General features: G+C 47.8%; 1 protein-coding gene across 1 annotated transcript; it reads right to left on the bottom strand.

Moving 5' to 3' along the window:
- Positions 1–441: 441 nt before the first annotated feature.
- Positions 442–8,135, bottom strand: LOC149470315 (uncharacterized). Its single transcript, XM_089664822.1, has one exon. It carries the CDS (start codon positions 6,239–6,241, stop codon positions 1,526–1,528), a length of 4,716 nt encoding a protein of 1,571 aa, XP_089520948.1. The 5' UTR covers positions 6,242–8,135; the 3' UTR covers positions 442–1,525.
- Between the last annotated feature and the right edge of the window lie 4,102 nt (positions 8,136–12,237).

Raw genomic sequence — 12,237 nt, 5'->3', positions numbered from 1 at the left:
TCCAGCTGGTCGACCACACACTGGCAGATACGATCTTACATACAACCTGGTGCCCTGATTAGAGTTGAGGACCAGCTTAGTAATCACACACCCTTCTAAAGGTCCCTTCAGCTATCCTAGCTTGAACCCCGGTGTTGATAACCCTTCCACTGTCCACACACCCCCACACCAGACGCACCACAAAGGTAGCCTGCCACCACCCAACAGTTTATCCGCAGAACGGTCTGTTGAGACACCACACACACACACAGATCTCCGTCTGGCAGATCTGTTACCTTTGCAATCTGCGTGCAATCTGCCCACTCACAGTGCAGTTGCATACAGATTGGCAATGAGCTTAACCGAGCGTTTTAAAGGCACTAAAATACAATACAATCTAATCTCTCTGATCTAGTCTCTCCGAAGATATGAGCACGTGCTTAAATACACAGAAGTCACTAATTAATTTTAAGATTTAATTTCCCAAAGTGGGCAGTGCATAAAATATGTACAAAAGATAAAAGGTTACAGCAAATACAAAAGATATAAGAAGACACACAAATGACTAATTACTTTAAAATAAAAGGGAATAAAAAGACAGAATAACACTTTACCCTGCGGCTGGAGCAAGCCAGAAACTTGGCAATCCGCTAGTCAATCGAACCAGCTCCGTACGAATCACCCTGTCCAAATGTCCATGCGCTCAATTTATGGCGATTTGGACATGGGCGGGATATTAGTCTTCGGCCAATTGACTCTGGGGGAGGTGGTCCTGACCTGCCCACAAGAGGTACTGTGTATGGACCTGCCCAAGTTCAATTGGGCCGAGACTGGCCTGAACATCAAGTCGGGGATTGGATTTCTGACACCAGTGTGTCAGCCCGATCGCAACAGTACCAAACACCATCCGACTGTCGCACCCCCGCGTCATCTAACCATTCCATGCATTTCCCTGGCTTCCTCCCCAAGCCACAAATATGATTCTTATATGTAAATGTAGCATTCAGAATGGCCTGCACAAAGGAAGCATTTCCATCTCTCTCCAACTAATATTTTGGCTTTTATAAGAGATTAAACATACTTCTTTGATGTGAATATTACTTATAGAACTTTCTACAAAAGGCAGACAGTCTGTCTGCTGTCACTGACTTTCCCAGAAGGTGATAACCTGATTGACACACAAAAGTTGTCACCTCCAGGAACCTGGCTGTAGACTAATTAATGCTAAATGATGATTGGGTCTGTAAGGCCCACTGAGGAATTGTGTATACATACACATCTGACCCCAGACCATTTGTCTGTATCTTCTACTAATTTCCCCACTGCCCAGGGGGCTCAATGTACATCCTTAATGACCAGACTGTTCCTACACACACCTTTGTAATGAAAGGGCCTGACATAATCTAATCTACTCAACCTGTCATGGCTATGATACCATATTTCCACTCAAATCTTACATGTTCGTTACAATAAATCTTACATGTACATTACATCTCCCCTCCTCCAGATGACGCATAGCTGAGCCTAAACGGGTCGGCTAACGCGGCTACATGGAAGGTTCCGCCTGACGGGACAGACCATCCGCATTTCCATGATTGCTTCCTTTCTTGTGCTGAATGGTGAAGTTGTATTGCTGCAGAACTAGGCTCCAGCGTAACAATTTCCCATTGTCCCCAGCTACTCTATGCAACCAGCTTAGAGGGTTGTGGTCAGTGATCACCGTGAATTCACGACCATAGAGATAGTGCTGCAGCTTTTGTAAGGCCCAAACAATTGCCAAGCACTCCTTCTCTATGGTGGCATAGGCCACCTCTCTGGGCAGCAGCTTCCGGCTGAGGTACAAAACAGGGTGCTCCTCCCCAGCTGGGTTTACCTGGCTTAGTACGGCGCCTAGGCCATAGGCCGAGGCATCAGTCTGGACCACAAACCTGCGGCGGAAGTCCGGGGCCTGCAGCACAGGAGCACAGGCCAGAGCATGTTTAAGGGCTGCAAATGCTTGTTCGCAGTCTGCTGTCCAGTGAACCTGTTTCGGTAGCTTTTTCTTGGTCAAATCCGTCAAGGGCTTGGCCAGGGCACTGTAGTTCGGAACAAACTTCCGATAGTACCCTGCCGTCCCCAGGAAGGACATGACCTGCTTCTTGGTCTGGGGGGTGGGCCAGGAGATGATGGCGTCTACCTTCCCAGTTTCAGGCTGAACCATGCCTCCCCCCACTATATGTCCCAGGTACTGTACCTTGGTCATGCCGACCTGGCATTTGTTGGGCTTAATTGTCAGGCCGGCTGTGGTGATCTTCTCCAAAACTTGTGTTAGGTGTGCTAAGTGTTCCTCCCAGGTTTCGCTGAACACTGCAATGTCGTCTAGATAGGCCACAGCGCAGTGTTCCATCCCCTCCAGCAGACCATTCACGACCCTTTGGAAGGTGGCAGGGGCATTCTTCATCCCGAATGGCATAACGTTAAACTCAAAGAGGCCAAAGGGGGTGATAAAGGCAGATCTCTCCCGAGCCTCAGCGGTCAGAGGGATCTGCCAGTATCCTCTACTTAGGTCCATAATTGTCAGATAGCGGGCGCTGGCCAGCTTATCTAACAACTCATCGACCCGGGGCATTGGGTACGCATCAAAGACTGTAATCGCATTCAGTCTTCGATAGTCCACGCAAAACCTTGTTGTCTGGTCTCGTTTGGGCACCAGCACTACAGGGGATGCCCATGCACTCTGGGACTTCCGTATCACACCTAGTGCTAGCATTTCATCGATCTCCCTTTTAATGTCTACTTGAACCTCCAGGGAGACCCTATACGCTGCCTGTCTAATAGGCTTCTGGCTCCCTGTGTCCACATGGTGGACAGCTAGAAAGGTTAGGCCAGGCCGGGAGGTGAAGGTATCCTGATGGGGCTCCAGCACCCCAGACAGCCCCGTTTGTTGCCCCGCCGTCAGTTGGGGGTTGATTTGCAACTCCCCAAGGGAGTCTGGCTCCTTGGTGGCCGCCAGGAGATCCACTAATGGCTCGGCCTCACTCTCTGGTAACAGGCTACAGACTGGGAGAGCGCAGGCTGATCTGTCATGGTGCGCCTTCATCATGTTCACATGGTACACTTTGAGCCGTTTACCACGGTCATCAAGGGATACCACATAGGTCACATCACCCCTCTTCCCATGTATGGTATAGGGCCCCTCCCAGGCAGCTTGCAGCTTGTTCTGCCGCAGGGGGACCAATACCCAAACCTTTTGGCCTACCTCATACACCCTCTCCCGGGCAGTCTGGTCGTACCATTGTTTCTGAGTGGCTTGGGCCTGCGTAAGATTTTCCCGCACCAAGCCCATCAGAGTGTCTAGTTTCTCCCGCAGTTTGAGTACATATTCTACCACTGAGACTTCTGGACTGATATTCTGCCCCTCCCAGGCCTCCCGAATGAGATCAAGGGGTCCGCGGACCCTTCTCCCATATAGGAGCTCAAAGGGGGAGAATCCTGTGGACGCCTGGGGCACCTCACGGTAGGCGAAGAGAAGGTGGGGTAGATACCTTTCCCAGTCCCTTCCCTGCGATTCCACAAACACTTTAAGCATCTGTTTTAAAGTGCCATTGAATCGCTCACACAGCCCGTTTGTCTGCGGGTGGTAGGGACTGGCCACAATATGCTCCACCTGCATCTTCTCACAGAGACATTCCATCAAGCGAGACATGAACTGTGTGCCGTGATCAGTGAGCATTTCCCGGGGAAAACCAACTCGGCTAAAAATGCTCAGCAGTGCGTCCGCAACCTTGTCTGCCCGAGTGGAGCTCAGGGCTATCGCCTCTGGGTACCGGGTAGCATAGTCTACTACAGTAAGTATGTACCGTTTCCCTGAACTGCTGGGTATGGCTAAAGGCCCTATAATGTCTACTGCCACCCTTTGGAAGGGCTCCTCAATAATGGGCAAGGGCTTCAGAGGGGCTTTGCTTGTGTCTCCTGCCTTGCCGACACGCTGGCACGCAACACAGGACCGGCAATAATTAGCAATGTCGGTGCCCATGTGTGGCCAGTAGAAGCTGTGTGCAAGACGGGCCTTAGTTTTTTGAACCCCCAAGTGCCCGGAGAGAGGAATTTCATGAGCTATTTGCAACAACTGCTCCCGGTACTTGTGGGGTACAACCAACTGCCGCTCTGCTATGCTTTCGTCAGTTGGCTCCGAAGGAATGGCCTCTCTGTATAGCCTGCCCTGTTCCCAGTATATGCATACCTTGTCACCCTCAGCTGGTGGCCTGTCAGCCAGGCCCCTGAGTTCCTTCAGGCTGCTATCAGTTCTAACAGCCTCAGAGAACTCTGCGCTACCTGCTACAGTTGCCAGGGAGATGACAGTCTGAGGAGACCTTAGGCCCTCTGGGCCAGGTTCACAAGGGTCCGACCCAGCTAGATTGGGCCCTTCCACAGACAGTTCCTCCGCAGCAGTGGGCAATGACTGGTCCAGGGCCACCTGGTGGGCACCCCGAGTCACCACTGCAGCAGAGGGAAAGTCTGCCTTGGACATGTCATTACATTTGGCATCACATAAAACATTATTAGTTGCAAAGTCCTCTATGATTTTAAACTCTTCTTCAGGCCTGGACTCCAGACATCCACTAGAGCCAGGCCCTGGTACACAGTCCTTCACCCCCTGACCCTCCCCAGAATCCCCAGTGTTCATGGAGTCTTTAAACAGAACTTTACACGAGTCCAGGGCCTCAGGTGGCGATGTAGGTTCTAGAGGTGCTTGATATGGCTCATAATGGGCTACCAACCGCCCCAGGTCAGTACCCAATAATACACTAGTGGGAATGGCATCGGTTACTCCCACTTCTCTCATTCCTCTCCCAGCTCCCCAGTCTAAATAAACACAGGCCGTGGGGACCGCTGGGTTGATGCCCCCAACACCTTTCACAGTCATGGTCTTACCAGGAATAAGATCCTCAGGGCTCACCAGTTCTGGATGCACTAAAGTCACCTCCGCTCCGCTGTCTCTCAGGCCAGTGGTAACTCTGCCACCCACAGTTACAGGCTGCAGGTTATCGGCGAGCCCTCTTGCATTCCTGGAAACACACAAAACAGTAGACTCCAGGCGGGTTGTCTTGGTAGAAGGTGGGACAGCCTTCTTTTTCTCAGGGCAGGATACACTGAGATGACCTATCCGGTGGCACCAAAAACATCTCCGGGTATCCACAGTTGTTGGGGCGGCTCCTAAAAGTCTGGATGCCTTGGTCTTCTGGATGTCCGGAGAAGAGCGGCCGGTTGCCTTTCCTCCCTTCCAGCTGGGTTCAGTAGTCCTCCGGGTGACAGGCATTCTGTTAGCCGCATAGGAGTCAGCTATTTCTGCTGCTTGATCCACTGTCTTGGGATCTCGGTCAAGTATAAACTGCCTGACCTCAAAAGGACATGTCTGTAGGAACTGGTCCTTAATCATGAGTTCCTGGAGGGCGTCAAAGGTGCTTACAGACAGTCCCTTTAGCCATTGCTGGAAAGCAGTGCGCTGACTGCAGACGAGGTCTGTGTAGCTGTCATTAGGACCTCGATGCAATGTCCTGAAACGCTTGCGGTACACCTCTGGCGTGAGCTGGTACCGTTTAACAATGGCCTGTTTAAGAGTCTCATAGTCCCTTTCTTGGCCCTCTGGAAGACTCAGAAGCACATCCAGGGCCTTGCCTTTCAGGCCTGGGATAAGGTACTGTGCCCATTGCTCCTTGGGCAGGAGGTATTGACGACAAGTCCTCTCAAACCCTTGTAAAAAAGTGTCCATATCACCATCCACGTCCATGGTGGGGAATTTGTCCAGGGAAACTCTGTGTATCCGTTCTTCCCTGGACTCAGTGTTACCAGCAGACCTGTTCTGCTGCATCCGGAGTTTTTCTAGCTCCAGTTCATGTCGCCATTGTGCTTCCCGATCTTTTCGTCTGTCCTCCCGCTCTGCCCGCCTGTCCTCTGCTTCCCGGCGCTCCAAAATGAACTTGATGCGTAATGCTTCACTGACTGGGCCCAGCAGCTGTAGATCATCCCGCAGGGACAACGAATGGGCTTCCAGTTGGCCCTCTCGGATGTCACCACGATCCACATCCAGTGACGGAGAAAGTGGCTGTTCCACATCCTGTGGCTCCACATCCAAGTCTCGCTCCTCCCCGTCTTTCTCGACCAGGGCATGTATCATCTGCTCCTTTGTCTGGTCCCTTGTGGTCGGGATACCTCTGATCTCGCACAGATTCATCAGGTCATCTCGACTTTGCTTCTTGTAGCTGATTACTGTCTCAGCCATTTTGCCAAAATAAAAGATAGAAAAGAAAAACAAAGAAAGGGGGGGAGCAAATAGCCAAGTATGTCTTCTACAAAACAAAAATTATGCACTGAGTGAGCTTCTGTAGGTCAGTCACTTCCACCGAGCTTCTAACCTTTAGTACATGGGTTAAATGAATAAACCACGCACTAATGTACTAAGCAGATCCCGCACGCTGCCGCCAACTGTCAAGGATTCACTTAAAAATGATCACCCTGTCACGTGTCCGCCACACGCCACGCCCACAGCGACTAGCTAACCGTGACGCACGCGTGCGGCCGAGACAGGGTGGTAAAGAGGGGGAATAAAGGGATTTACACTTGAATATCTCAAACCGTATATAAGATCAGCCGTGATACCTTTTCACAGCCCGCACTACCTCTGGCCACCACCAGATGGAGACTCCACTCCAATCCAGCTGGTCGACCACACACTGGCAGATACGATCTTACATACAACCTGGTGCCCTGATTAGAGTTGAGGACCAGCTTAGTAATCACACACCCTTCTAAAGGTCCCTTCAGCTATCCTAGCTTGAACCCCGGTGTTGATAACCCTTCCACTGTCCACACACCCCCACACCAGACGCACCACAAAGGTAGCCTGCCACCACCCAACAGTTTATCCGCAGAACGGTCTGTTGAGACACCACACACACACACAGATCTCCGTCTGGCAGATCTGTTACCTTTGCAATCTGCGTGCAATCTGCCCACTCACAGTGCAGTTGCATACAGATTGGCAATGAGCTTAACCGAGCGTTTTAAAGGCACTAAAATACAATACAATCTAATCTCTCTGATCTAGTCTCTCCGAAGATATGAGCACGTGCTTAAATACACAGAAGTCACTAATTAATTTTAAGATTTAATTTCCCAAAGTGGGCAGTGCATAAAATATGTACAAAAGATAAAAGGTTACAGCAAATACAAAAGATATAAGAAGACACACAAATGACTAATTACTTTAAAATAAAAGGGAATAAAAAGACAGAATAACACTTTACCCTGCGGCTGGAGCAAGCCAGAAACTTGGCAATCCGCTAGTCAATCGAACCAGCTCCGTACGAATCACCCTGTCCAAATGTCCATGCGCTCAATTTATGGCGATTTGGACATGGGCGGGATATTAGTCTTCGGCCAATTGACTCTGGGGGAGGTGGTCCTGACCTGCCCACAAGAGGTACTGTGTATGGACCTGCCCAAGTTCAATTGGGCCGAGACTGGCCTGAACATCAAGTCGGGGATTGGATTTCTGACACCAGTGTGTCAGCCCGATCGCAACAGTACCAAACACCATCCGACTGTCGCACCCCCGCGTCATCTAACCATTCCATGCATTTCCCTGGCTTCCTCCCCAAGCCACAAATATGATTCTTATATGTAAATGTAGCATTCAGAATGGCCTGCACAAAGGAAGCATTTCCATCTCTCTCCAACTAATATTTTGGCTTTTATAAGAGATTAAACATACTTCTTTGATGTGAATATTACTTATAGAACTTTCTACAAAAGGCAGACAGTCTGTCTGCTGTCACTGACTTTCCCAGAAGGTGATAACCTGATTGACACACAAAAGTTGTCACCTCCAGGAACCTGGCTGTAGACTAATTAATGCTAAATGATGATTGGGTCTGTAAGGCCCACTGAGGAATTGTGTATACATACACATCTGACCCCAGACCATTTGTCTGTATCTTCTACTAATTTCCCCACTGCCCAGGGGGCTCAATGTACATCCTTAATGACCAGACTGTTCCTACACACACCTTTGTAATGAAAGGGCCTGACATAATCTAATCTACTCAACCTGTCATGGCTATGATACCATATTTCCACTCAAATCTTACATGTTCGTTACAATAAATCTTACATGTACATTACACAGAGTGATGTTAAAAGAAGAGAGGAAGCTACATTGTGGTAAACATGGCCCTGTCCCAATTTTTTTTGGGGAATTGGGGTTGCACTTTGCCAGATTTTTGTTGCACTGTTTCAAACTTTTTTTAGACATGTTGCTGCTATCAATTTACAAACTACCTTATCTTTTTTTTTAAAAAGGTACATTTTCTCAGCTTAAACATGATATGAGATGTGTCCAGAAAGTAACTAGAATGATATTTTAAAAAAAATACAATTGAACATTGTCACCTTCAAAGTATGCACCTTGTGAGTGTACACAAAGCTCCCAGTGATTCTTCATAGCATCCCTGGAAGTCTTCAAGTAGGATGGCCTTTAGAGCCTTCATAGTGGCTCTTTGGACATTATCCACACTACCAAAATAGTGTCGCTTCAAATCCTTCTTCATCTTTGGGGATATGAAAAAGTCTCAAGGAGCCAAGTCAGGGCTGTAGGGTGGATGGGGAAGCCACATTATGTGTTTTTCAGCCAAAAACATTGACAGCCAAAGCTTGTGATTTGGTGTGTTGTGATGAAGGATCCAAGTTGAGCCGATCTCAGGACAACCACAAAAAACTCTGTCTCAAGCAACCAAGAACTTCCAGGTGAAATGTTTGATTCACAGTTTGACCAGTAGGTACAAATTCCTTATGGACAATTCCACGTGAATTAAAAATAAAACAATGACCATTGATTTGACTGTTGATTTGCTTATTCAAGCTTTCTTAGGGTAAGGTGGCGTGGGTGTGCCATTCTGAACTTTGTTTCTTTGTTTTGGGATCGTACTCAAACACCCAGGATTCATCTCCTGTGATCGCATGACTTAAAAAAAATCAGGCTCTGTTTCCAAACAAAAAAAATAGGCGCTATGATTATAAAGCTTAGTACAAATAACACATATTTCACAAACAATTCTAAAAAAATTAACAAATTCTCAAAAAATATTAAACAGGTTCTTTTTGTGCCAGCGACAAAATTTATGACTTTGTTGCCAGCCAATATCAGAGTGAATGCATTACTGTGATACACATAGTAGCAACCAATTGTGACAGTCTCATTGCGACGCAGTGCCAAAAAACATAAGTCCTTGTGTCTCCACCACATACTCACACAAATAAGTGAATTGCTCACTCACCGAACCTGTTTGACCCCAATTATGGTGGTCAGAAGCGCTTTTTGGAAAGATGTGATAAAAAATCAGCCTCTAGTTGTCCTATGATATTCCTCTTAATCATCAGCACACCACAGGGTATGACATCCAGGGAGAAGATAGTGAGATTGCCACCAAACCAAGCAATATATAAATGCTCTATAACAGGCTCTCCTTGCTCTTGGTAAAATGTTACCCAGACACTCAAATAAACCAGAGATTAAGCCATTCTAAGTGTAGCATTTATTAGTAATATTGGGTTTAAAATGAAGAAATGTACACTCACATGTAAAGATGCTTTATTGGACGGCACCAGAATGTACAGCTAAATGATCCAAAAAGATGGCCAACGTGCATTCCAAGCCTCGCTCTCACTCAACCAGAGGTGACATCACCAGAACCCGGAAGTGACGGAATCACGCTTCAACGTACGTTTCACCAAGCGGCATCATCTCTTCCTGATGATGCCGCCTGGCTAAACATACATCGAAACGTGATTCTGTCACTTCTGGGTTCCAGTGACGTCACGTACAGGTTGGTGGCAATCTCACTATCTTCTCTCTGGACACTAACACAATTTTTATTTGGTGCCATAATAATTCAATTATTCTCTTTCCAAACAGGCCAACAGGTCTTTGCAAACTAGTTGACAATGTTCCTTCTGATCAGGTGACACATTCCTTGGATCAAGTTTTGCACACACTTTTCTCATGTTCAAATCCTGAGTCACGATTGCATGAACAATTGACTTGCGATGGGATCACTAAAATGATAACTGGGCATAACACTTGTTGAGGGAAACCTGGATGTAACAAAACGCAAACAATTACTTTTGTTCAGTCTTCTCGGAAATAAATTATACTAACAATAATAGGTTGGAGAATCATATTGGTTCTAGTTATGATGGTTCCTTTTTAGGATTTATGGACACAGAGGTAGCAAAGGAAATGGTTTGGTTAAAGTTTAATAAAGCAATGGGCCCTGATGGTATTCATCCCAGAGTTCTAAGAGAACTTTGAGGTATAGCTGTTGGACCATTAACTAGTTGCCGACCGCAGATAGCCGAATGACGGCTACACTGCGGCCGGCCAGTTCTGAGTGGACGTCATATGACGTCCTCCCAGAACGCGCTCTCCTGCGCGCCCCAGGGGGCGCGCACCCAGCGATCTCCGTGATCGCTGTGTCCTACGGACACAGCTGATCACGTGATGTGGTAAAAGGCAAATCACAGCGGCCTTTTACCACGTGATCAGCGGTGTCCAATGACACGCTGATCAGAGGGAAATGCAAGTGCCGGTTCTCGGCTGCAATTTCCTCACGCTCTCAGATCGTGAGGAAAGTACTGACGAGAATCGTCAGTTGTCAGAGCGGGGATCGGCACCGATCATCAGGGCACTGATGATCAGTGCCCTGATGATCGGTGCCCAGCAGTGCCACCCGCAAGTTCCGCCCACCTGTGCCCAGCAGTGCGCCCACTAGCTCTGCCCACCTGTGCCCAGAAGATCACCCACCTGTGCCCAGCAGTGCACCCACCTGTGCCACTCTGCAGTGTCACACACCTGTGCCCAGAAGTGCCACCTACCTGTGCCCAGCAGTGCCACCCACCTGTGCCCACCCACCTGTGCCCACCAGTGCCACCCACCTGTGCCCACCCACCAGTGCAGCCCAGCAGTGCTGCCAGTCAGTGCCACCAGTCAGTGCCGCCAGTCAGTGCCCAGCAGTGATGCCAGTCAGTACCGTCTATCAGTACCCATCATTAGTGTCACCTATCAGTGCCGCCTATCAGTGCTGCATATTAGTGCCGCCTATCCGTGACACCTCATTAGTGCTGTCTATCAGTGCCGCCTATCCGTGCCACCTCATTAGTGCTGCCTATCAGTGCCCTTTAGTGCTGCCTATCAGTGCCCATCAGTGCCGCCTATCAGTGCTCATCAGTGCTGCCTCATCAACGCACATCAGTGAAGGAGAAAAAATATCTGTTTGAAAAATTTTATAATAGAAACAAAGAAACTTTTTTTTTTTGTTCAAATTTTTTGCAATTTTTTTATTTATAGCGCAAAAAGTAAAGTGCCCAGTGGCGATTAAATACCACCAAAAGAAGCTCTATTTGTGAGAAAACAATGATAAATATTTCATATGGGTACAATGTTGCATGACCGCGCAATTGTCAATCAAAGTGCGGCAGTGCTGAAAGCTGAAAATTGGCCTGGTAAATAAGGGGGTATAAGTGCCTGGTAGGCAAGTGGTTAATGGATCTTTTTAATCAATCTCTTCATACAGAAGTTCCCCATGACTAGCAGACAGCTAATATTTTAGCTATCCAAAAGAAGGGCAGCAAGGTAGAATCTGGCAATTATTTATAATTTTTTTCAGGTACTTATACAGCGCCATCAATTTACGCAGCACTTTACATATATATTGTACAGTCACATCAGCCCCTAACCCTCAAGGGGTGTACAATCTAAGGTCCCTAACTCACATTCATACATACACATACAATGGCCAATTTAGACAGGATCCAATTAACCTACCAGTATGTCTTTGGAGTGTGGGAGGAAACTGGAGTACCCGGAGGAAGCCCACACAGGCACAGCGAGAACATGCAAACTCCAGGCAGGTGGTGCCGTGGTTGGGATTTGAACCAATGACCCTAGTACTGCCAGGCGGAAGTGCTAACCATTTAGCCACTGCGCTGCCCTGGCAATTACAGACCACTGAGTTTAACAATGGTTGTAGTCAAGTTAATGGAATCAATCCTGAAAAGAAGGATCATTGATCACTGCACAATTTGCTGGACCAAAACCAGCATGGCTTTATTGAGGGCAGATCATGTTAGACTAATCTGGTTGGATTTTTTTATTATATTACCAGTGTTTTGGATCAGGGTGGCGCTGTGGACATAACATATAGTTAGGTCTGTATATATTTG

The sequence above is a fragment of the Staurois parvus genome, unplaced genomic scaffold (genome assembly GCF_062004578.1).
Source record: "Staurois parvus isolate SC_StPar_1 unplaced genomic scaffold, SC_StPar_1.0 ptg000048l, whole genome shotgun sequence".
Classification (NCBI taxonomy): domain Eukaryota; kingdom Metazoa; phylum Chordata; class Amphibia; order Anura; family Ranidae; genus Staurois; species Staurois parvus.
Note: the sequence above shows the minus strand (reverse complement) of the source record. Positions and strands in the feature narration are given on the sequence as shown.

Excerpts from the sequence above, each read along its gene's own strand:
- LOC149470315 (XM_089664822.1), bottom strand. The coding sequence starts at position 6,241 with ATGGCTGAGACAGTAATCAGCTACAAGAAGCAAAGTCGAGATGACCTG.